The following is a 25,806-nucleotide window of genomic DNA, read 5'->3' on the forward strand; positions in this document are numbered from 1 at the left end:
GACAGAACGGCCTCGAGTACCGGTTTGACAAGACTGGCTAGTCCATGCGCAAACGCTGCCAAGAACCCTGGTTACATGCCTACTGTAAAGGTAAGCATATGATCCGTCAAATCCTGGCACTCGCACTGCCGGGGACCACTCCCAACAGGGTCCGCGGAATTGTAAGGAACTCTATTTTGAGGTCCGCACAAGAAAGGCAAATAACAAAAAAGGGTGGAGGGGGGCCCCTCAGTTGGAGTACAATTGGCGGACTTCCGAGGCCTGTCGGTGGTGTTGGGGCTCAGCTTCAGCCGTACCCAGTGTGTGAAAAAAAAAAATCCATCTAATCAGATCATCAGATAAGATGGGCTAGCGCACAAATCAAACAGGGAGTGTGCAAAACGCGACACCAGTAAGCCCGCCCTTGTCTTTCGATGGTAGGATGGAAACAGGATTGTGGATGTGGCGCTACATGTCATCTATCGCTACAAACAGGTTCTCGAAGCCAGGCAAACTGGATTTACACATATAAATGACGCACCTAAAACTTTGCCCAAGAATGGCGTTGAGCGATCGCCCAGAAAGTTGCCGTTGTGCAAAATCTGCGCTAATTTTGGAGCCTAGCCAGTAGAGAACAATGCCCCTCAAGAAAAGTCTGGAATATTAATGGGGGTCAGCTCGTTCAAAACTAGTTATGTATTGGCTCGGTCATTGTTGAATTGCGGGACGTGGCCGAGAGCTCTGCCTGGCACCTGGCAAGGGTTTTGCAATGCTAGTAAGTACCTTGCAAGTACCCTGTAACTAAGTAGTAAGGAGCACCAGACTCCTCCTGCTAAGTACTGAGTAGGCAACGCAGGACTAATAAGCCCTTCGCCTTACTAGGGGGGCATGACTCTTGCCCCAACCGTAGCTCTGCCTGCAGTGGAGCGTGGTACTGGGGGTGTGAGGCTCCAGCTCAGACAGGCAACTGAGATTGATTAGATTGGGACAAGCGGAATGACGGTGCCATGTACATGCGTAGCCAGTCGGCTATGAGAGTGGCAGTGCGTAGCACCGGCGTCACGGCAAACGTTTCTCCGTTTTCGCACTTAAGGAAAGCCTGCCAACACGAGGAAACATACTATTTACCTGTTGTTTGCTCTCTTCTCTTCCCGTGATTTATCGAACAATTTATCCATTAGTCTATCGAAGCAACACTGGCTAGAGGCTCTTCTTACAATTGAGCGTATCCTTGAGAAGGCCATGCGCAGCTATGTACGGAGTAGGCGTAGGAATATCCAAGAAATTTAAAATACAAAATACATCATCCAACCTATGTTCATAGGCATCCGGGGGATTCCTGCCGCGAACTCACGGTGCCGTCTACTTAGACTAGTACTAATCGACAGGGTCTACATCGTTCTCGGCCCAGAGAGTTCTCACATCTCTGTATCTACGGACACCCCGGGTGGAATGAGTTGTTTCGGTGCAGACGGTTTTCTTATACAACATACCCACTGTGACCATTGTCAGAGCCGCAAGTACATACCTCTTTAGGTCTTGTACCTCAACTTGTACCTTTGAACCCCATGTTGTACCCCAGCTCCGACTCTCACACCCCCTAATAATCCCACTTCGCCAATGTCGTATTGATCAACCTGTTGCTAACCCCGCCTCTTCCCCGTCCGTCCGTGTGACGCTGTGGACACGGCTTGCAATAGACTTGAAGTCAATTTGCCTCGCTCTCTATTTTATTGAACCTAAAAGGCCGCTCCTATGTAAGTACCGTTCAAGCGGTTTTGGGGATACACAAAAAACGACGGCACTACTTACAACACACTAACTTGTAGGCCTCTGCTGAGTACCTATCCGTCGTCGGCCGAGATTCGGGGTGTCCGGCCGATATCCAGTGCTAATGCCGAACACTCTCTCAATCAAGCTCCATTCTCCGGTAGCTGCAGTAGCCTGCTACCATGACTGTAACTCATGACCAGCCGCACTACACCACCTCCAGCTTTTCTAAGCGAAACTTGCAGCATATTCTCACATACATATCTAGCCGCATGCATGCTCTTGTACTTCAACGTCATTGCAGCCCAACGAGAACCGTAAACAGCTTACCCAACCGATCCTACTGCGAGCGGGCCAATAAATGGCACATCATTCCCCTTCATCTCGGACACTCTCTTGACATCACTCGTAATGCGCATCATCGACGACCATGGAGGCGGAGGGACCCGCGCTGTCGACATTTCCTTCGGGAGCAGCTCGCAGAAGACAACATCCAACGCAGCTGTCGAGAGTCTCAACAGTCGAGCAGAATTCAGTACCAACCCAGGATCCAAGCAGAGATCCCGGCAAGGACCACAGCCAGAATCCCAGCAGCAGCGGAACCTTGCAGAGCGAGACCTCGACCAGCTCTGGAGCTGGAACGCAGTCGTTCCAGAAAACATCCAACGATGCATGCACGATATTATATCCAAGCAAACAAGCTGCAGACCGCAAGATGTGGCTGTCCAGTCGTGGGACGGCTCCCTGACTTATTCAAAGCTGGATGATCTTTCGAGCCGTCTGGCTCTCCATCTGCGCTTTCTTGGAGTCGGCCCCAACGTAACAGTACCGCTTTGCTTTGAAAAGTCCATGTGGACTGTGGTTGCTCTTCTAGCTGTCATGAAATCGGGCGCAGCTTTCTCCTTGACAGATCCAAGCCAACCTGAAGCTCGTCTTAGAACTATCGTCGAGCAAACAGGCGCGAAGGTGGTAATTACATCGGCCTTACAGGCTCCTTTGGGAACTAGAATCGCAGCCGCGGGGACAATAGTCACTGTTTCGCAGTCCACGCTTGACAGCCCTTTGCAACTATCTTCGGACCCTCTGCCCATCGTATCACCAGCGTCCCTCCTGTACGTCATTTTCACTTCAGGAAGTACTGGCAAACCTAAAGGAGTGTCTATATCACATGAAAACTATACCAGCGGTGCGATTCCCCGAGCGGAAGCCGTCGGCTATAAGTCGACATCGCGCGTCTTTGACTTCCCATCCTACGCTTTTGACGTCAGCATTGACTGTATGCTTTGCACATTGGCTTGTGGAGGTCAGATCTGCGTTCCCTCCGAGCAGGGCCGAATGAATGATTTGAGCGGTTCAATTCGAGATAGCAAAGCAAACATGGTGCATATGACCCCTTCAGTGGCCAGGGTTCTGGATTCTGATATTATACCATCTCTCGAGGTGCTAGGGCTAGGTGGCGAAGCAGTGTCTTCGAGTGACGCCTCGGTCTGGAGTCGATCTACGAGCCTGATTATTGCTTATGGTCCTTCAGAGTGCACAGTTGGTTGCACAATAAACAACAACCTTCATTTGTCCACAGGAATCGGAAAGGGGGTTGGTGGGACGACGTGGTTGGTTGATCCGGAAGACCACAACATCCTGGTTCCGATCGGCGAAGTCGGCGAGCTCCTGATTGAAGGCCCTGTTGTTGGAGTCGGGTACATCGGAGAGCCAGCCAGGACTGCAGAAGTATTCATTGAGGACCCGACCTGGCTGACAGCAGGCCACGGTTCCTATCCCGGCCGCCACGGAAGGTTGTACAAGACCGGCGATCTTGTCAGATATGAGTCAAACTTATCTGGCTCGATCGAGTTTGTAGGCAGAAAGGATCAACAGGTCAAGTTACGTGGACAACGCGTCGAACTTGCCGAGGTAGAGCATCATCTCCAACTTTGTTTGCCCGTAGGCGTCAAAGTTGCCGCTGAGGTTATCAAACCAGAATGTGGATCGCCAACTCTGGTCGCGTTCTTAGTTGAACTACCTGCTGCCAGTTATCAAGTCGGCGGGATCTTCGCTGACCCTTCACCGGAGCTTATGGCTGCCCTGGATGTTATTGGCACTACTCTCGGCGCCAAAGTACCAAGGTATATGGTACCTGCAGCATTTATTGCCCTTGCCGAGATGCCTTTGTTGGTCTCCGGGAAGACTGACCGAAAGAAGCTTCGTGAAATTGGCACTTCAGTGCCTCGAGCTAAGCTTGGCACAGCTCATGCAGACCACGGATCACAAAAAGAGCCGGAGACCGACGCTGAGAAGAATCTGGTGTATGCTTGGAATCGTGTTCTAGGACCGCAAAACACCGTATACAAAGACAGCAACTTCTTCGGTCTCGGCGGTGACTCGCTTCGCGCCATGAGACTTGTCGCAGCGACGCGAGAGCGAGGGCTGGCGTTGACGGTAGCGGACATATTCAGTAATCCGACCCTCTCTTCCATGGCAAAAAAAACCGTGGAAATCACATCAGTAACAGTAGGAGGTATTGAGCCCTTCTCACTGCTTCCAAAATCTTGGAATGACGAGACTGCGCGAAATGATGTTGCTTCGCTGTGCGGCATCGAACCGACACTTGTCGAGGATATATATCCTTGCACACCTCTTCAAGAAGCACTCATGGCACTATCTAGTAAAGTGAAGGAGGCCTATGTTGCACAGAGAGTTGTGGTGTTGAGAAATCTTGAGACTGCCATGAAGCTCATTGCAGCATTTGACGAGGCATCTCAGAGCAGCCCCATCCTGCGAACTCGAATCGTGCAAGTTCCTGGACGCGGACTGGTTCAGGTTGTAGTCACTGGTAAATTTGAATATTTTACTGGCGCTAACGTTGCTGAATACCTGGTTTCAGACCGGGAGACAGCCATGGGTCTTGGCACCCCTCTGATTCGATATGCAATCGTTAATGATACCAATTCCGGTACCATTTCTTTCGTGCTTACTATGCATCATGCTTTGTATGATGGGTGGGCGATGCCTCTCATTGTAGAGCGTATTAACCAAGCGTATCAAGGCAAATTGTTGACTCGACCTGCCGAGTTTAAGCATTTCATCAAGTACCTGTTAGAAAAGGATGTCGCCGAGTCCGAGAACTACTGGCGAAACCAACTGCAAGGGACCCATCGTCTTCAGTTCCCGACACTTCTCAGCAAAGACTACCAGACGCAAGCGAACGAGCTTCTGGAAGAGTACATCTCGCTGGAACACTTGCCGAAATCCAATGCTACCGTGGCAACAGTTATCAGGGGTGCATGGGCAATCGTGGCGTCGCAGTATATTAATAGTTCTGACGTTGTCTTTGGAGAAACTTTGACGGGACGCAATGCACCGATCTTGGGTACTGAAGAAATTGAGGGACCGATGATCACTACAGTGCCAATCCGTGTGCAAATTGATCCTGGGGCCCAGGTCGGTGAATACTTGCAGACCATTCAAGAACAGGTCGTCGGCCAAATTCCGCACGAGCACTTTGGTCTGCAGCATATCCGTCGATTGAGTCCCGATGCGAGAGAAGCTTGTGAGCTTCGAACCGGTCTTGTCTTGCATCCAAGCACAGATGTCAATGCGACGCCTCTGGACACGGCTTTGCCGGCAAACTGTCTCGTTCCTGCAGGTGATGCCGAGGCTGCCCAAGAGGCACTCAAATTCAACACCTATGCACTTATGCTAGTGTGCTCGATAGACCCAAAGGGATTCTTAGTCATGGCAAGCTTTGACTCCAATGTGGTTGAGAAAGTTATGATGGAGCGAGTTTTAACTCAGTTCAAGCATGTAGCGCAACAACTTGCGCATGGCACGACCTCAATCATTGCAAATATACACCCCCTATCGAACACAGACATTGCAGTCCTTCGGGGTATCCTTGCAATGGCAGAAGAAGACCCGGTGGTGAAGACCTACGACGGAGCTTCGGCTGCATATATTGTTCGATCCGATGACGCTAACAGAATGATACCAGCTGGTGCTATTGGTGAGCTGGTCATACAATCTTCGCAACCTGAAGGTCTCCAGATAGTAGTTTGCCCACCATGGCTAAAAGAGCTGCGTTCCTCCGTATCGATCGATAAGTTGTATCTGACTGGTGTGTTGGCCAAGTATGATACCGCGGGCATGATCAACGTTATTGGGGAGAGGGCAGTCACAAGCTCTCTAGACTCTCCCGCAATGGACAAGCCTAGAGTGTCAGCCACATCTCAACGCCAGCGGAGACTTCGAGCACTATGGAGTCGCGTGTTGCGTGTCCCAGAGTTGGAAGTTGGCCTGGAGGATGACTTCTTCTTGCTTGGTGGCGATTCTATCTCAGCGATGAAGCTTGCATCTGAGGCTCGACCGGAGGGCATTCGCCTCACCGTTGCGCAGATGTTTAATAATAAAACGTTGGTGGAAATGGCCACGGCCATGGAATACACTGAAGAAGTGATGAGCACAACGGAGGACTCTTCCGACTCTAGTCCCGAAGCATTTTCTCTTCTCAATGACATCAATGATACAGGCGCTTTTCTTACCGATATTGTGAAGTCGCAGCTCGAAAGAAAGGACTGGACCGTCACCAATGTGCTACCAACACGATTCCTGCAGCAGATTGCCGTTCGGGGCACGACGGAGAAGCCTCGATTCTCTGCTCGTTATGAGCTCATATTCTTCGACAGAGAAGTCGACCTGCCTCGTCTTCGCAAGAGCTGCCAAGATCTTATCACCCACAACGAAATTCTGCGCACCGTGTTTGTCGACAGTGGGGAAAGAGGATACGCTGCTGTACTGCAATCTCTTGCCGCGCAATTCGAAGAGTATGCGTACACCAATCCGGAACGGAGCCTGTCATCCTTTACTAAAGACATATGTTACGTCGACGCAGAGAAGCCTATGCCCCTTGGCTCCAGCTTTGTCAAATGGCTCTATGTCTCCGACCCCCAGAGTCCCGCATCGCGCAGCTGTCTCGTCTTCCGCATCTCTCATGCGCAATATGATGAAATGTGCCTTCCAATTTTACTTCGTCAACTCTCCTCTCTCTATGCCAACGATAAGGTAGTGGAGCCCTCGTTGCCCTTTTCATCGTACGTGTCCCACGTACTTAAACATGCCATCCCTGCCAGTATCCCGTATTGGAGAGAGCTTCTTTCTGGATCGACCATTACTACCCTCCGGCCAGATATTCCTCTTGCCGATCGCAGGCACTTCGCAGTCGAGCAGAGCTTGGACATTTCCATGCGGAATCGCGAAGTCACCGTGGCGTCCCTACCCACGGCTGCGTGGGCGCTATGTCTCGCGCGCCACCGAGGACTGCGTGATGTTGTGTTTGGTGAAGTTGTCAGCGGTCGTAACATTGGCTTTCAGGGTGCAGATACGGTGACGGGACCCTGCTGGCAGTATGTGCCACTCCGGGTGCGCATGGACGAGTCCTGGACAGGCGCAGACTTACTCGCATTTGTGCAGCGGCAACATATCGAGAGCGCAGCCTATGAAGGCGTCAGTCTAGAAGAGATTGCGGAAATAGCTAGCCCAGGGTGGAAAAAGCAAAAGAGCATGACGGGTGAGGATGGTTTGGAGCAGTGGTGGTTCGACACAGTAGTACATCAAGATGTGTCGCACGTGGCATCGCGCGAGAACACAGAAGAGGCTGAGAACAGATACGAGACGCTGTATGTTCATGAGGAGCCGCTGCGCGAGTGGAAGATACAGGCGTTTGTGCACGAGGGTGGCAACAAGATGACGTTGGAAATTGTGACTTTTGAAAGCTGGAGCGGGTACGCAAAGGAGCTGCTGGGAGACTTGATGAGTGTAATGGAGGGCTTGGTGCAGAGACCGGCTGAATACTTGTTTGCAGTCTAGATTGTGTCTTATTATAGCCAGAGCTGATAAATCGAATTTCTCGTTTGCTTTTTGCAAGGTGTGCTTTTGATAAGTATGTATCCCTAATCACTGTCGGAGGCTGTGCCTTGTCCCTCGCCCGATGATAGGTTGTGAACTGATGCTACAACGGCGAGAGCATACTGATTACGACCAGACAATCGGAATTTTGTCGAGCTGTGGGGATATGTAGATATGCAAAAAATACATTGTCAGAGATCGTACCCATTTCAGTAATGAGATGACGCAAAAAAAGCCAGCCAAGTCTCGAAGATCAAAAGCAACTCCTGAAATAGCTAGCCAGCTTTCCATGCCCGATTGAAAATGTTAAACATGGGTGTTTCAAACGAATAGGGCAACAAAAACAAAACAAAAAAAGGGGGTATAAAAAGGCGTCATTCCGTCGCTAGCTGTTCGTTCCATGAATTCCTTATACATTCGTGATAAATTCGTCCACTTCCACAAGCGTCATCATTTAAGCAGTCTCGCCGAGACCGGGGAGAGGCGCCATGCCAAACGCGCGCTGCAGACTCCTGCGAAAGCCTTTCCCTGCTCGGGACTCCTCATTGTCGCGGTTGAGAAGATTGAAGCTCAGCCTCCGGCTGCTTTTTGCCTCGGCTTCTGTAGGCTGCGCAGCGGATGTCGAACCTGTAGTGAGCTTCCTATGCCTTGAACTTTTTTTTTTCGCCACTGGGGGGTTGCAGGGTGTGGAGCGTGGAGGCCACTCGCCGTCACGTTTCCAACCCGTGACGCAGGAGCGCAGCATGTCGGCAAGGTTAATGGGGCACGACGGCTGAAGATTATGTAGAATGACTTTATCGTAAAGACCGAGATAGACGTTGGGAGTGATGGAGGCGCGCAATGGGTTGTTGGGTGGCAAAATGGGCTGGGCGACCGGTAGTAGCGTTTCGACAGGATAGGTACGCATTTCCTCAGTGGTGGTCGAGGTAGCAGGCGTATTGGCAGTACTTCCGTCAGCATGAGAGTCAGCTTTGCGCAGCTCATCGTGAGGGGCAGATGAAGAGTCGGAAGCAGTGCCGCAGAGATCGGCAGATGTAGCATTCGCTACTGCCAGGACCGCAGCAGCGGTAGGCGGTGAGCTCGACATACTGCGACGGAAAAAAAAGCGACGGGGAGAGCGTGGAGAGATAGGTTGAGAAGGCGTCGCGGAGGCGGGCTTGGAGCGCACGCGCACAGTTTTTGCGCCGGTCCAGGCATCACGTCGGGCCTCGAAGCAGGCGAGTCCTGGGTTCCAGGACGCCTCTTCACGGATGGCGCGGCGACGTTTGGCTTGCCGAGCAAGAGCAGCGAGTGGCAGCGATGATTGTGAGTCGTCGAAAGACGAGCTGTCGCTGTCTTCGTCGATATCGGAGGTCCATTCAGCACGGGGCCGCCAGTGGATATTATCCATAGAGACGACGCTATAAACGGACTCGTCGTCGGAGTCGAGGTCGGAGTTGTCGACTTGATAGCCCTCGTCGGCAGCGCCTGAATTTGCGGGCGCATCTACCTCCACTGCATCTGCTGTAGCCAGCTCAAGCTTGGCGGATTGGTATTGTACCTCTCCGAGAGGTTTCCCGGCCGACTTGGGGGCCTGCTGGGCAGGCCAGTCAAAAACCCAGTCGTAGCGCACCTTGTCGGCAAGATAACGGCGAACAGCCTCTTTATTCTTAGCTTTATCCTTGCTGAGCAGGTCGGCGTACTCGTCGCCAACCCAATCAGGGGAGGCCGTGGGCAGCTTGGTCGACAGTTGCGGATTACCGTTGCGTAGCCTGGCAAGCGGGGAGCGCGAACTTTTGTAAAAGTCTGAGAAGATCATGTTGTCGTCGTTGGTGACGGTTGGTGTTACGGAAGATACAGCAATGGACTTTGAAGACGATGTATTATCGGCGGCGGTAACTGCAGAACGGGGAAGAGGGTGTCAGCAGACTTGACCGCAGAGGGGATAGGAAAGCATGGAGTATGATTTGGTAGGCAGCAGATTTATGTGAATTGTTTAGTGAGGAGGGACGCGATGGGCAGATAAAGACGAAGTGTTTGTAATGAGAGGATCGAGGTACATGCATATAAAAAAGTGTTTGTGAGGGGTCAAACGACTGTTCCTGTGTCGTCGAGGAAGTTTGTGAAGATTTGCCACCCTTGACTCGCGTGAGCTAAGGCATGACCATCGGAGGCGCCGACGCCGGGGTGAGATGGCGATGGGAGGTTAGGCTGTTCTTGTTTCGGGGGAGCGATAACGAGAACAAACCAAGGCCGGGTGGGGTATAAATCGAGTCCGTACAGGGACTTGGGATAATGGTGTACGGAGTACGGAGGATGCAGACGTGAATTGAAGAAGGGATGGGAAGGTTGGGGAGGGGAAGAGGCAACTGGGTAGGTAATTAGGTGGGTGACACTCAATGTATCGTGAGAGTGAAGAAGCTGGCTGGCCGGCTGGCCGGCTAGCTGGCCCACGACAGACAGAGTGGAGCGAAGCAGACGGACACCTACCAGGGAGGAGATGGGCCGAGGTGAGGAAAGAATGGCTCAGTGTGAGAGCGGTAAGTACTCAGTAAAAGAGTCACAAGGCTGTTTTAATGAGGTACCTATGCAGTTGCAGGGCGAAAAAGACGCGGGGTTGAGGAACCGTGTGGCTTTGAGGCGGTCTCGTGGTGGCCAGCCAGGGAGGAGAAGGCAGGGTGCAGCTTGTAGCAGCGATGAGGACGGCAATCGCTTCACCACGTAGCTGGGTAAGTAGGAATGCCGGTAAAGCGCGGTAACTACTCAGTTCCGCAGCCTGAACGATCCATACAGATGAAAAGTGACGATGAAAATGCTGGAAATGGCAACAGTCCATTTGCCCATAAAAGATGAGGTAGGGTGAGTAGGAAATTTCTTCTCGACAGTCCTGGCCTTTTTTAGTGTCGAGCCTCAGAGTAAGTCCAGCCGCAACGGGCAAGGGCAGTCGCCTGTCACGCAGACCGCACTATTGCGGGGGCCGGAGGTCTGGTTGGACATGGCTTCGAGACCAATCCTTGCCCAGCGCCCATTCAAGGAACACTAAGTGAGTAAAATGCCTAGAACTACTAGGGTGCAAGGCTGCAGCGGCCGATCTAGTCTGGATCATCTCGCGGGGGTGGCCGAGCTCACGCTACGAGCATAGGTACCTAGACGATTTTGCAGGATACCTCTTGCCCAAGGCAAGGCACCCAGGTAGGTAAGTAACTAGGCAGGTTGCTAGGTACCTACCTTTGGCAGGGTGGTGGGCATGCGAGGCACGTTGACTTATTAAGCACTTACTAGGTAGGTAGGTACTTGCCTACCTACAGTATTGGCAATTTTGTCGCGCAGTGTCGCAGAGGTTGCAATGGCCACCCCGCCCCCGAGCATAACCGAGACAGACGGCCAGGTGTTGGGGAAATGATAAGTAAGTAGCAGTGATGGTGCAAAGGCGGTTGTGACGTGTGCAGTGTACGGAGTACCGCGTCGTATATATGTCAAATGCGCTGTGAGTGGGCAAATCTTACCTGGTATGCTGGCACCAGCCACACAGTCAATCGTCGTCTCAGACATGACAAATGCTGGTACACGGCTGAGTAACCGAGTCGAACGAAGTTGTCTCGAAAAGCTATCGATCGTGCTTGCCACCGAGGAGGAATTGTTGTCGTCGTGTGGTGTCATCCGCCGTCTCTGAAGAAACGCGCTGGTGGCGTTCCGGCTGGCCCAGACAAGCCACAGGCCTTGATGTCCCACGAGACACACGCCTCTACTTAATAAATTCTGAACCCAAGTGAAAAAGCGTCGACGCTCAGAGACACCATCGTCCCAGCGTACAAGGGGGCGAGCTTTGCGCTGATATGTATGTAGGATTGCCTTCTGCTTTTCTTTCTTTCTGTTTCTTTTCGGCTCCAGATATTGGCTCTCTTTAGGCGATTCGAATGTATCCTCCCAAGCATGCATGCGTGAATTGGCAAACTGAACTGGGTGAGTGCAAAAAGATGCCAACCTGTGTGTGGTGCGACCAGCCAGGTCTGCAAACAGGGCATTGGCCCAGCCACTGCAATCGCTCCACTGCCCTAATAAGTACCTGCCCGTGCGCACAACGAATGGCCTCGCCATTCATGAGAACTGCACACCTTGGTAGTTGGCGGGGGGGACCGTGGGGGGGGGGGGGGGGGGCAAAACTACCTATTGCCCGCAACTGTCATTTTTTTTTCGTCGTGGCATCCCTCATCTATTTAGTCCTGCCATGTATCTACAACATCTACAACTTTGCTTTCTTTCTTTCTTTCTTTTACCTAAGTACTTGGGATATGAATGGTCAAAGTTGAAGAATTAACTAGGTGGGCATGTCCTATCGTAATAACTCATAAAACATTTCAGTCAAACATCATCTGACTTAGTCAACTGTACATTATTATATCGCATTAGTCCTCGTCGTTAGAATTACACATTGTTCGCTCCTTCAGTATCCAGGCGACCGAGCTTTCTTGTAGTCCCAGCCATACCTCATCCGAAGTCGAACTTCCATGGATGCTCTTCAATGACCTCAAGCGTAGCTAGAAAATCTAGTGATCGAGAAATGGGCGTTCCTTCACCTATTATCCTGCCTTGCCCTCTTTCGTCTCGCGCCTGGCATCGACTCCTTATCTGGCACCCGCCTCCTCTTCACTTCGCTCTTACCATTCGGCTGAGACCCGTCCAGTCGAGCTACATTCCCCGTTTCCTGAGAATAATCGGCAGAAATTAGAGCTGCCGACGCATTGTTGCGGGATTCTGCGTCCATCAGAACGGTACTTGGCGATTCGTTGGTGGCCAGGCATGACACATTAGTTCCCGCGGCGTCCGCCATTGCTCTATCCCCCTGCTGTTTTTTTTGGCGCTTGAGGGTTCTCTCTTTAGCCTCTTCGAGCCTCTGCCCCTCCAAAATGCGAAACTCGCCATCGCTGCACTGGTAGGATACGGCTGTCATGTGCTCATGCTGAATAGTGCGTGATTGCCCGGTAAGTATCCACCCGATCTTTTCGTCCGCCTTGCGATTTCTGTTTTCTTTCTTTTCCTCTGCCGTCTTGGGAGGCTGTCTTGCTCCTTGAGGCTTGGCTGTGGACCTCGATGCCATAAACTCGGCCCTTTTCATTTGCTGAAGCTTCATCGTCGCCGGTCCTTCAGGATTAGTGAAGAAATTTTCTCCGTTCTTGACTGCAATGTGCCCATTTTTGGCCTCAGGAACAGGGAATTGAGATATTCTGATGGACGGTTCCTGGCCCGGTTGAGTGGCAAATGACCTCACTTGAGCCACTGGTGGCCGGGATGGTTGGATATCCGTCATCACACTCAAGCCAGTGCTGGTATCAAACAGCACTGGTTTGAGCTGATCTGTTGTAATATTCTCACTAAGAGTTTTCCATGCGTCAAATATCTCCTGGGGACTTCGCGGTCTACCGTTGTTGCCTTCTTGGCGGAAAACGCCTGGGTAAAATTCGTCGTAAGCCCAGGCGATGACGTTTGAACACTGCGCCCCATGGATAGATGGTGGGTTCGTCCTCACAATGTGCTCTATAACAGATTGTTCCAATTCAGCTTTCTGGACCTTTTTGTGAGGCCGGAACCCAAGCATTGTGCCGCTTTCTCTCATCTCTTTCTCTATCTGCATCAAGAATAGCTTCGCGGCCCATCCCGCACCACGTACAAATCCCTCCGTGATGGCAGCTTTTGTTGCATCCTGCGATGACATACCAAGTTTTATGTCTTTTTTCGAAAACGGCTTGACGTGTGGCTCTACAGTGTTGGGACTGGTGTCCAACCAATTGGTATAAATATCGGCGAGGTTCCATGTGGAGCGAAAATCTCGATTTCTTAGCCATTCATGTGAATTGGTGTTGGGTGGCTTTTCTGCGCGAGCAGAATAAGATTCGTATCCATCCCCAGTGTAGTACAAATCCAGGCATAGGTCCTGGGGCACTGGTTGTTCCTGCATAGGAAGATGTCCATGGACAGATGGCATCGACTGTCGCGATTGCTGAGCAGCTGCGATAGGAGCATGAATATCGGGCTGGAATGTGACTTCCTTTATAGGCTTTTGGAAATTTTGGAAATTTAGCTGGTGTTGTAATTGGTGCGAGGCCATCGCATTCGGCTGGTGCAAATGGAAATTGCCATGCTGAGATTGGCTGGAAGGCTGAACACTCTGGATAGCGTAAAGGTCTTGGCTATTGATCTGTCGATGCGGGTAATCGGGAGAGCTCACGCTAATCTGAGGCTGCTGGAGGTAGTGTAATGGCTGGAAATTGTGCATTTGTTGAGGGTCTGGGGCGTGCTGGATGCCCTGGGATTGCGGACGCTGCGGCTGCATTTGTTGCATCTGAATCTGCGCTTGGGACTGTTGTCGTGGGCGACTTGACTTCCGCCTAGAAGGATAATACATGTGCCGTTCCAGTTCTGGAGGCAGCACAATACTGCCATCAGTAACATTTCTAGTGGCAGGCTGTGTTATTCCAGGCTGTTGCTCGGGTATTTCGTGTGGCTCAAGATACCTGATCTGTCCGTCCGCCCCAACGTCTGGTGGGAGGCGGGAGACGCGGTGCCGAGGAGACGTATTCATGACCAAGGCCGGCTCGATCTGGGAAGTACCCAGTGTAGCAGCCGAGCACACAATGGCGCCAGACGTTGCCATTTTTGAGGTCTGGCTCGTCGCCATGGTAAAGTGTGCTGCTGGATCAATCGTCGGCTCATGAAAGTCATTCTTGGTCGTGGGTAGGGCCGAAGTAAGAGTGTTCGTTTGTTGTCGGCAGATGTTTCCAGTCGTTTCTCCTCTGAAATCGGCTTCTCGTGTCATTACCGTGTCATCGACGCCTTCTACAAGGCCACTGCCATTCAGACAAGCATTGCTGACAACAGTATCAGGAGTGTTACGAAAAGATGCTGATGTCACCGGCGACGTCGAGAGAAGAGATGTGTTGAAAGTACCGGGGTCTTGTGTACAATTTTCGGTCGTAAATTCGCTCAATATTGAGTCCCATTCTCCATCGGTATTGTCAAACGAACTAGCAAAGTAGCTGCCGGACACGAGCTGTTCACCAGCGCGGCTGAAGGTAGTTTGCGGGCCGATGACAGCATTTTCAGGTTCAGAAACATCAGCGACATTCATGCTGGGGAAGTAAATGTTTTCCATTGTGAACATAATTCATAAAAGGTGACTGTGTGGCGGGTAGATGCAACGGCCGGCGCCGAGCGTTCTGGCGGTCGATGGGTGCAGAAGTGAATAAGTTGTGTCCAACAAAAATTATGGTATTTTGTATGCGTGGTTGAAAGTCGGTTTCAGCTATGATATTGTGCTTTTCGAAGCAGAATCAGAATTATGACCATGGAAAATAGGACGGAGAAAGGAAAGAAGAGTCGTGGTATCGTGACATGTGCGGGTGAGGAGTGTAAGAGAGCGGAGCATAATAAATGGGAGTCGGAGGTGACGAAGCTGCTTGCTTCAAGAAAGAAACAAGCGCTCAACGCTGAGAGTAAGAAATAAGTGCATGTCAACGGAAATGGGATCAGGGACAAAATAAAAAAAAAGGTGGCGCGAAAAAAGAAAGAGGTAAAGTTGCTGAATGTGATGAGGAACTGAAGGTTTGAGGTGCGGCCTTGTTGGTGGAGCCACAGAAGTTGCTCTTCGAGGTGTCGAAGAGACCCTACCTAGGTACCGAGATAGATCAATAGGTAGTTAAAGTTAGTTGTTATCTAGTTACCTAGGTAGTTAGGTATTAAGGTAGGTAGGTACTGTAGGTGACTACTACCTATAGTGAGGTAGTTAGCAGCTGGGTATCAACCTAATAAGTGAGGCTTGCGCCAGGGCACTACAACATGGGAGGAACTGGGAGCCAGCAGCCCACGGGCCAAGTTTGCGCAACAAGCGCGGGCGCCGGGCAGGGCGCTTTACCACTTTCGAAGTTTGCCCGTTCAGCTTGCGCCCGTAGGCTGCATAGGTAGTGGGAAACCTAGGTCGGGCTTCGGATACGATGCTACTCCGTGAGGGGAACGACAGGGCAAAGTCACTCACCAACTCTCGCTGCGCTGCGGTCAAGAAATGGGTAATGACAAGGAGCCATTGCATTGCATCACTGCACATTGGACGAATTGAACCTTCTGTTTCCTCACCTAGGATGAACTAGGCCAGGGCGGGCAGATGAGTCCACTGACTGAGATTTAGTCGATTACCTGACCGATAGAGGGGTAAGTCACATAGTTTTGGGGGTAGGTGGGCGAGGCTCTCTTATTTCTGGGCCACACCCCTAGACACACATAATTAAACGTGACTCGAGCTTGCTGCGGCCAGTGTACCAAGCTGAAGCTTCTTCGAGAAAAGAAATGTCAACCCTGTTGCGGAAGCCACAGGGTCTTTCGGCTGGGAAAAAAAAAAAACCACAGACGGGCCGGATGGAGGTTAGCGACATAAGAAGCCGGTAGTTATGTGGTCTCTGTTTCCGGTCCCCTTCCTGGCTACCTGGAGCCTGGTAGCGCCTCCTCGATCAAGGCCCCAGTTATCGAGGCTGAAGCTGCAGTAATTATTAAAGTGGCTTATTAGGTATGCAGCCCACCCATCAGCCAGCCAGGGCAGACAGGCTGCATGACTTGATAGATTACTGAGTAGCTGTGCCACACGAATAAGTATCCCTGGCCACGTATAATGTTTTATGTCCTATCTGTTCTCGCAAACAAATACCCAATACAAACGCTCAAAGTTTTCTCTCGCCTCGACACCTCACGAGGGCGCCTCGCTCCTTGTACACAGTCGTCTGTCCAGTTGTATGCCCAGCTGTCCATCGGTGGCTTGCCTATGTACGCAAAGTCCGGCTCTTCCGCCTCCGGAAAGAAACCAACGCGCGAGGGACTTGTCTTGGCCCGAGACTCGCACGCAGTTTTACGCCACTTCTTCCACCAAGTTGGCTCCGCCACTACCCTTGCCCACCGACCCAAACACGTTGCCCACTGGTCCACCCATGATTTCCTCGGGTATGGCAATCTTGCTGCCGCCCTTGTTACTCACCCACCGAATCAGCGTCGCGGTCGGCTTGGCGTCGGCCTCGGGTGAGTTACCACGAGCGCCTTTTTTGCTCGTCTTGGGCGCCTGTTTCTTGAGCAGCTTGTTGATGGTTTCCATCTGGTTGTTCTTTTGTCAGAGCTGGCTTGCTTCGTATGTCCTATGCGCTACGCAACGTACCTTAACTTCTTCGTTGCGCTTTTCGCTCAGATTTCGTCTACGGCGAGCCATTTCCTGGCGGCGCATAGATAGTTCCTCCGCCGTGAAAACCTTCTTTGCTTGTACCTCTACAGTGAAGTGGTTAGTGAAACGTAGTAAATGTCTGATATGTTTTGGGCGCGCACCATCCGATAGCTTCATGTATTCTTGGGGCTGCTCGTCGAAGCGAGCTCTCTGACGCTTGGTCATCTTGGCCAGATCTGGTGTACCGGCGCGACTACCATCTTCGTCGCTGTCGAGTTCGTGGACATCTGCCTCACCCTCGGCATCTTCTTCTTCTTCTTCATCCTGCTCCTGTTCTTCGTCCTCTTCATCTTCTTCCTCATCTTCCTCACCATCTCCAGCCACTTCAATCTCCTCTCCTTCTGCGTCCTCATCGGCCATTGTCTCGTCGCCCATTCTCATCGTCTCATCACCCAAGTCGCTATCTGGTTCACTGAGTTCGTCGTCGTCGTCGTCTTCGTCGTCGTCATCTGCAACAATACGTGACGCGGCCGCTCTGGCGGCGCTACGAGGCTTTGCCGAGCGCGAGACTTTGATGCTGGTTACTTTGTTGCGGCGCGGCGGCGGCGCTGCATCCATATCGACATCCCCATCGGCGTCGAAATCCTCACCCTCCGCATCCATGTCTACCTCGTCTTCGCCTTCGGCGTCCTCTTCATCGAGGTCCACCTCCACTTCATCCTCCATATCGTCCTCGTCATCATCGTCGGGGCTGGAGTCAACCACATAGCTCTTCTTAGTGCCCCGGTTGCGCTTGCCGGTAACGATTTCACCGCCATCAAACTGCTCAGAGCGACGACCAGAACGCGCGGACTGGCGTGAGCGGGAGGGCATGCTGCCTGACTCTGGGGATGAAGGCGCGTCGCGATACACAGCAGATCGGCCTGAACGGCGGGATGGAACGGGACTGTCGCCAGACCTTTCATTGTCAGCCCATTTCGATTGCACTGAGATATTTTCGGTCGCCTTTGTGGCGGCAGAGCGTTTGGGGCGAGATGCCATAATGAGTGAGGCGCGTGTGAGCCAATGTGTATGCGTGGCGATACAATGCGCTAAAATCGCCAGCACGCTGGTCGCCAATGAGGAATGCGTTCCGGTCTTGGTGAATACTGGGTGTGATGCCAGGGGTTGCGGGTTTGTTGGCGAGGCAAGGGGTGGTGCAGGAGTGCTGTTGTGCCAGGTTGCAGGTTTTTGGTGTTTGCCGCTCCCAAGCGCCGCCAGTGCCAGCACCAAACCATCCGACCCAGTTCACTTGAATTGGCGGCCGACGGATCCTACCACCTACCTACCTTCCTGCTTCCTTGCACGCGCGCACGAAGTGTTGATTGATGCGCGCCACGCCACAAGTTCCTCACCCCGGCTAGCTCCAGCGCTCTTGGTGTTGCCATAGATGAAATCAGTGTACTTACCTGGTTGGCGTGTTCAGAAGGTCTAGGGAATAATTTATCTTGTGTATGACAGCAACCTATCAAGTGTAGCCAATGGCTCACAGCACGGCGCAAAATCACAACGACTATGTTTGCGGTTTGATTAGTTATGATATTTGGCGGCGAGTTGGCAGTCAGAGAGGTTAGTTGTAGGCTACTTGGGTAGGTAGTAATAAAGTCGTCCAGCGTGGGTACTCTGTCCCTCCAAAGCTTAACCGTCTGTAGCCAGGTTCGTATTGGTAGGTACTTACCCGGCACAGGTGGTCCAGTTTGCGTCTCTTGCTTGGCACCCCTGTCGGGGAGAGGACAGTTGCGCTTCTGTCTTGCATTTCTGTTTTAAAATACCCGAGATTCTAGCTCGACAGGTGTATAGAGCTTGTAACTAGTTGCGCGATTCACAAAGAGCCATGTCCAGAGTGCCCCCCAACAACCTAGGTAATAAACCACCGGCATCGAGGTTCAATAGCTTCGATAGGCCCACGTAGACGGGCGTGTACACGTCCACAAACCTGGCAAATCGCTGCAGGGTGATGAAAAACACTGCTAGGCGGTGGCCAGCAAGGCACCCACAGCCGTGCAAAACCTCTATCATCTGTCCAGCAACTCTCCGTCTCCGAGCTTATCAAGTACGCTTCACTCTCCCGTCAGCGACGAAGATCTAGATACCCTATACCGGCAGCCAAAACGGCTACATAGTGTGTTCTTTCAGTGGTATTGAGGATCATTAGATATTTGATCTGGTATTGGGAATGATGGTGAGAATGCGACTCTACAGAGTTGTCCCCTCACGACTTTATTTTGCCTGCAGTAACTTGACCACCTTTCGCCGTGTTGTTACAGATTGGCGCTCCACTACCCGGTGGTGCCCTTTGCCTCGGTATCGCAGGATCAATCACTTAGCAGCTGCCGACCCACCGAAACGTCAACTGCTCTTATCACAAGTCCGGTCATTACTTCCAAAATCACGAACATAACATCTCGCTGCTCGCAATTTTCACGGAAGAAACGCTCTAAACAAGACAAAAAGCCGCATCAAATGGGGGACTCGAGCGACGATGGTATTCCTGCATGGCAGCGGACACCACCACACAACTCCGCGGCGTCACCAGATGCCGAGCTAATTCCTCCTGCGGGCAACGACGCCGGCGGCGACACGGACAGCGATACTGGCAGCGCGACCACAGAAGACAAGTTATTGGTTGCCCGTCGCTTTTTAGATGACGCAACGGTCAAGAATGAACCGCGCGACAAAAAGGTGGCCTTCTTACAGTCAAAGGGCGTAGAGGATGACCATATCCAAAAACTTCTGGGCGATGCCCACGATACTGTAAGACTACACACTTTGGACGATTCGCGATGCTCTTTACCAACCATTTTTTGCTCGCATAGACTACCGAGAAAGATTCAGCGACTGAACCTCCCACCGCACAAAAATCTCCACCCGCCGCCGCCGCCGACCGCGCACCGATTGTCACATATCCTGAGTTTCTCACCAAGCCGCAGCGCCCACCGCCACTTATTACCACGCAGGCCCTCCTCAATACTCTGTATGGATTTGTGGGACTCTCGACGCTCGTTTACGGTGTGAGCAAGTACGTCGCTGAACCCATGATAGAGAACCTCAACGACGCACGCCAGGAGCTGCACGACACAACAGCCAGTCGACTTGAGGCGCTTGTGAGCCAGCTTGAACGCACCGTTTCCGTCGTGCCGCCACCTAAGCACGCCGCTCTTGTCAATAATTCGTCCGAATCCACTACCGTAATAGTGTCCAACGACGAAGAAGATGACGACCCTGCGGAATTGTTTCATCGCGATATCGGGACGCAGACCTCGTTTATCGATGTCCCAACGAGTACGGCCGCAGATGTAAAGCAGCCAGAGGTTAAGCAGCCCGCGCCAACGCAGCATGCTACGAGTGTCACTAAGCTGGCTAAGTGCGTCTCGGGGCTTCGAGATGCCGTCGTCTCTCAGAGTGGCGATTTTGAGGATATCAAGGCCCAGGTTGAAAGTTTCCGGGAAGACCTCGATCGCATGATTTTTCCGCAGATGGACTTCACGCCGGGGGCATACAGCATGATGTCGACAACAGGGTCCAAGAATGAGCCGGATGATGAGGTGCGAAAGGCGAGGGACAATATCCGCCGAATCAAAGGCGTGTTGTTGAGCACAAGAAGTTTTCCCGCTTCTACGAGATAAGTCGGGCGCGACTTTTTTTTTTAAACTTCTTTCTTTTTTAGCTACCTATACACCTGAGGCTGTGAGCTCTGGGCGCGTTTCTATGACATCGAATAGGCAACGAGAACCCATCATCGGCCAGCGTTGTACAAACTTCCTAGTAATTATGTGTATGCTTTTCATATCTATGCGGAGGCGGCTAAGCTATTCTTCAGCGAAATTGGCCGTGGGAGAGCTGTGTACTGATATAGAGTGTAAATTTCAGCATTGAAGTCCGAATTTTTCTTGTTGCGTATGAAAGACTGGACGGGGCAGATTAAAGGCAAATCACGATCTTGCTGCATGAAATGTAACTAGGCCAACAAGTTACCCGCCACAACTCAATATTGAACAAAACCGACAAAGTACACACAATCTGATATTATTTTTCAGGATCGTCAATCTTATAATGTTCAAAGAATGCTTTCCATGACAAAACACGGATATGCTCAAACCCACGACCTGATTCTCGCTGCTCCCTGTACCACTCAAGTGTTGGCACAAATTTATACTCGGAATCGTCTGGAGCGCCATCAGCCATTGCCCACTGATACAGTCTGTTTATGTATGGCTTGGAATTAGCAAAGCCTACATTCGGCGGATGGAACAAGATGCGTTGTGCCTTATCTCCGGTCTGATACTCCCCCATGTCCGCACTTCTAGTTGATGCAGTGCAGCGTGTCATTGAGGGAGAATGAAGCATGGATGGCGAGTTGCGGCTGCAGACAAGACTCCACCCACGATTCAACATATCTTCATGGTTGAGGGGGAGCCAGCTTTTGACGTTGGTTACCATTGCCTTAATCCAATCCAGGGTAATGTCTAATGGATGCGAGTACATCTTGGAGGCCTTAAAGCCACCAGCCCAGACCTTGCTCAGTGGGAGATTCGTACTAGAGAACTGTTTAGTTACCTCTGTAATGAGATTTCTTTGCGATGGCGACAAATCTGATTCGAAAATCGTCTGTGACTGGCGTGCCACGTCTCGGAGGCGAAAGTCCCAGAAAAGTAGCTCGGTAAACCTCCACGGTTTTCTATGCAACTCCATGGGTCGCACAAAAGCTACCCAAGGCTGCGCAGGCTGTATCTCCTGTAGATGAATCCGACTTTGGGCATCGTCTGCCATGTAGAAAAGTCCAACTTGGGTGTTCTTTATACTCTGCAACCCCTTTCCATCCGTCGTTCGTCCGATGTAGTGTTCTGCAAAGAAGTTCAGCCACTGCTTGACATCACCGGCTCGTAGATCTCCCCCGTGCTGCTGAATTGGCCATGGAAATATTTTGAGAGGATTCCACGAGTTTGCGTTCGCGTCATCGCTCACATTTTTAATATATGTGCTGAGATACTGCGGCGTATCGCTTGAGGCCAGCTGAACTCTGACATGCTCCGCATCGGATGGAACACGGCTAAGGCAGTTCGTCTTGGAAAACATGTGCCTTAATGTAGATCGATTTATATGCCTCGATAATCTTCTTTTATCATCGTTGTCTGAGCAGATCACACTGAACTTGCGAAACTTGTCGACCTGGGAAACACTCCACCATCCAAACCAGTTGATAAGGCTTTGCTCGTCGTTGCCATCAATATAAATTGGTGCATATACAACTGAGGACGATGTCTCCCCAGTGTCTTGGTCCAATAACCTTTTCATCAGCATGAACGTTTTCATTCGTACTTCAAGGATCTGTCTGGGCTCACGCACATCGGAGCTGGCCTCGTTCTTTTCTATCGCCAAAGAGAGCAGCCAGTCGTCCATGTCATGGCAGACAATTAACTGACCATGACGATACACTGGAGCTTCTGCCGAGAAGTTTTGCCAAATCCACTTCACCATGTTATACGCCTGCATGGGCTGCGAAATGAAGAAGCTGGGTGGAGTCATCACTGCGACGCCAGGTGGAAATGCCCAGTCCAGGGTGATGCCAACCTGATTGATGTATCCATCCATAGGCCATGGCTCGAAATCTGGTGAAGAAAAGGGCAATCGAAAGATCCAGAACTTGTAATCTTCATTCCGGCTATGAAGCAGTTCTGAGAATCGAGGCAAGCGATGTAGTAACCGCATACAGTCCTGGTGGAGGATGACTGCTCCTCTGGACCCTTCGACAAATCTCGCCCATTGCCCCGACTCAACGCAAGATCGAATCTCGCAATTTCTATTAAATACCCTCAACCATCTGCAAAATAGATCCGCTTCTGGTTCTGCTGATGGTGGGAATACTAGGAAAAAGCTATCCGAGGTCGGCTGAGTTCTGTCTGTCTGGTCGCTGCTTGGTAGCAGCTTGTGGTAGAGTTGCCTGTCAAAGATGCCGATACCTGAATAATGAGGGAAACTGTATTCCAATGACAAATCGCCGACGTCGAAATTTGATGCCGGCGTAAACGCCAGAAAACGCAGCGAATGATTAGCTGAGGATGATGATGCCGTTCGCGGACTTTGCTGCCAGTCTGTAGATTTGCTCGGGTAAATTACTAGACAGAGTCCATTGCTCTGGCATAGTAAGCCAAAAGAGGATGAATGTAAACAGTCCAAAATGATATCTAGCTTATCCGCATCAACATCTGAATGAGAAGTTCCTGTTACGCGAGTGTCCGAGCTGAGCTCATTGGCGCGTAATTGGCGAAGAAAATCCTGAGCAGTACAGATATGTGAAAAACGAGCGACTTCTAGCTCCATGAGTTTCTCATAAGTATTCATTTGCGAGTCTGATAGCCCTGAGGAGACGTGAAACGAACATGTCAGCATGACCGAGCCAATGACACAGTTTTTCAGTAGGCTTGCGTCAAAACACTCTGGTTGTTGTGCATGCCCTTCCTTGGTAGATATTAAAGTCGTTCTGGTCGATGGACTTGGCTTCGAGTTTGAAGCCAATAACCTTTGCTTGCGAGACCGGTCCGAGACGAATAGGCTAGACTCAATTTTGCTACTGACTTTCTCTTCTCTCGTTGGCATCATTGAGAATGAAACTCGCTTTCCAGACTTGCCAGGCTGTGATGGTGGAGTAGAAGCGGCATAACTTTTGTTTTTCTCTTCCACATTTGTGAACTCCTTCCGCTGGTCCGCTCTTTCTGCCTCAACGCAGACTTCAGTGAGACGCTGAAGGCTATTGCTTATAGGAGCAACCCCGCCTATTGAACTATCCTCAGCGGGTCTCTTAGATCCTCTCATTGGTTCTGATGAGGACGAAGTTTCGACGGGTGACGTATTTCCACTGCCCTCGTCAATATCCATATTGTCGCTGCCGAGGTCGGACCCCTCACCAGGCGTGTCGCCAACCGTTAACATATACGATTCGCGTTTGGCCGGGATATCCACGGATATTGTCTCTCCGTCAGGGTCTATAGCAATACCTGCAATGACCTGCGACGATTGCGATGGTCGTTCGCTTATATCCTGGATCGCCCCATCTTCCAAGGACATTGGATCTGTGTTTGTCTTAGGCGCTGTCACATCTTCTTCATCGACAGGATCACAGTCTCCTGAAGTGGAATGAAGCTCCATTTCTGAGTCATCATCCGAAAATAGATCATCGAAGGACGAGCGACGGGAGCATTTCTTGGTATTTTCAACCAATTGCGGAGTAAGTTCTGGCCCATCAACCGTGACAGATGGGTGGGTATTATTTCTTGTGTCCTTGGGTTGATCACTAGGAGTGGCGATGATTTCGACAATTAGTTCCTCTAGTGTCTTGGTGAAATGAACGACTTCCAAGCCGCGACGTTGACGCTCGCGATTTCGCATTTCATGGCGAGCATATTTGTCTCGGAGATGTTGGATAAGAGCCATGCGCCACTCATCAATATGGAACCTAGGCACCTCGCCCTCTCGCTGCTTCTGCTTGATCTGATCCCAATCTTTCAGCATACTATCCGGAATGTTCTCGTTTGGTTCCCAAGTTGCTGCACTAAGAGGATAATCTTCCCATTCAAGGAGATACATAGTCCGCCCACAAACCTGGCCTTCGGCGAGGATTTGTTTCACTGGCCATTCGAAATCTGAATCGACTTCATCTTCAACGGTGGAAGCGATGGATTCATTTTCGTCAACATCCATTACTCTGTGCCGATTGATCCCTGCACGCTGGCTATCGCGACAGAACTGCCTGCTTTAGCTTTTAGCCTCTTCACGGCGACGTTGCTATGATATGTATAAGAAAAGAGGTGAACTGTGACGAGATGATGTCTTTGTGGATCGAATTTAACAGTGGGCTCACGCGGTTGAAACTCGGGCTTCGAAGAAATTGATTGTGCGTGCAAACATTTGTGAGAGGATAGTGAGTCGAGAGCCGACGGTAGACGTCGTGCTGAGATGCGAATGACAAAGCCGCCCTAGTTCTGAGGGCGATGCTGTGAAATGACAGGGCACGTTCGCTTGCAGAGAGCAAATCCCCTGCAACGGGTCGGGTCATCGATGAGTGATGTGCGAGAAGTTTGTCTGCTGCGCTCCTGGCGGTTGTAGCTGCCTGTATGCACCCTTGCTACTGGGGTGGTTGTTAATAAAAAAGCACAGCCGCACAAACGCACAATCGCACAAACGCACAAACGCACAAACGCACACATATAATCACTGGCTCGTCGACAGAGTGTACTCATTAAACTGCCATATGCCTCCCAACATAGCCATGGGATAGGCTCGAAGGAGTCGTTGATGTGAAGAAGATGCGAATATCGTGCTGTCATCGTGATGACACGAACACATTTGCGCTTTATTATGGTGTTGACAGGGCCGGGCTGCTGTTGATAGTACCATCGAGGCACACCTGAAAAAATAGCTATGACAGCATACTATTTGACTCCACATTGACATGATTACACGTAGTGCGAAAATAAATGATACGCCCAGTAGATATTACTGATCCTAACATGCATCAGAAGGTAAGTAGGTAGTCATGTAGGCAAGTTGCCAAAAGCAAGTACATGCGCCACACACCCACACCAGGTGTTAGAGGCCAAAATGGCCACCATGACAGCCAGCCACAACTACAATCGTACTTGTATCTTCCATCTTTCTATATAACTGACGGAAAAGTAAAATATGTGATAGACAGATCTTAAAATGATTCTTATTATGATAAATAACCCTATTAATCTAATTTAATAGTTTTTCTAATTTAAATCTTCTCTAAAAAAGGCTAAAAATAATATATAACTAACAAGAGGAACTTATTAAACCTAGATTATTAGACTATATATTATTATTAAGATAAGAAATAGTTAAGTATAATATATATATTAATTATTATAGCTTATAGTTTCTTTAAAGATTAAATAAGTATAGTCTTATTAGTATTTATATTTCTTCTT

The 25,806-nt window shown here is 50.7% G+C and overlaps 5 protein-coding genes across 5 annotated transcripts; 2 read left to right on the forward strand and 3 right to left on the reverse strand.

The window, feature by feature from the left end:
• Positions 1-2,160: 2,160 nt before the first annotated feature.
• V2A60_001194 (uncharacterized protein) lies at positions 2,161-7,608 on the forward strand (the record flags this gene model as incomplete). Its single annotated transcript, XM_083252556.1, has 1 exon — positions 2,161-7,608. The coding sequence occupies one exon, from the start codon at positions 2,161-2,163 to the stop codon at positions 7,606-7,608; it is 5,448 nt and encodes a 1,815-aa protein (XP_083108682.1).
• A 493-nt stretch (positions 7,609-8,101) lies between these two features.
• Positions 8,102-14,776, reverse strand: V2A60_001195 (DUF4050 domain-containing protein; the record flags this gene model as incomplete). The annotated part of the gene is made up of 2 exons (XM_083252557.1): positions 8,102-9,525; positions 12,289-14,776. The coding sequence occupies 2 exons, from the start codon at positions 14,774-14,776 to the stop codon at positions 8,102-8,104; spliced, it is 3,912 nt and encodes a 1,303-aa protein (XP_083108683.1).
• A 1,740-nt stretch (positions 14,777-16,516) lies between these two features.
• On the reverse strand, positions 16,517-17,860 carry V2A60_001196 (PAPA-1-like conserved region-domain-containing protein; the record flags this gene model as incomplete). Its single annotated transcript, XM_083252558.1, has 3 exons — positions 16,517-16,756; positions 16,817-16,923; positions 16,981-17,860. The coding sequence occupies 3 exons, from the start codon at positions 17,858-17,860 to the stop codon at positions 16,517-16,519; spliced, it is 1,227 nt and encodes a 408-aa protein (XP_083108684.1).
• A 1,461-nt stretch (positions 17,861-19,321) lies between these two features.
• Positions 19,322-20,484, forward strand: V2A60_001197 (peroxisomal membrane anchor protein conserved region-domain-containing protein; the record flags this gene model as incomplete). Its single annotated transcript, XM_083252559.1, has 2 exons — positions 19,322-19,612; positions 19,675-20,484. 2 exons carry the CDS (start codon positions 19,322-19,324, stop codon positions 20,482-20,484), a joined length of 1,101 nt encoding a protein of 366 aa, XP_083108685.1.
• A 3,183-nt stretch (positions 20,485-23,667) lies between these two features.
• V2A60_001198 (chromo domain-containing protein) lies at positions 23,668-24,556 on the reverse strand (the record flags this gene model as incomplete). Its single annotated transcript, XM_083252560.1, has 2 exons — positions 23,668-23,714; positions 23,764-24,556. The coding sequence occupies 2 exons, from the start codon at positions 24,554-24,556 to the stop codon at positions 23,668-23,670; spliced, it is 840 nt and encodes a 279-aa protein (XP_083108686.1).
• Between the last annotated feature and the right edge of the window lie 1,250 nt (positions 24,557-25,806).

This window comes from Cordyceps javanica, chromosome 1 (assembly GCF_051103115.1).
Source record: "Cordyceps javanica chromosome 1, complete sequence".
Taxonomy (NCBI): Eukaryota; Fungi; Ascomycota; class Sordariomycetes; order Hypocreales; family Cordycipitaceae; genus Cordyceps; species Cordyceps javanica.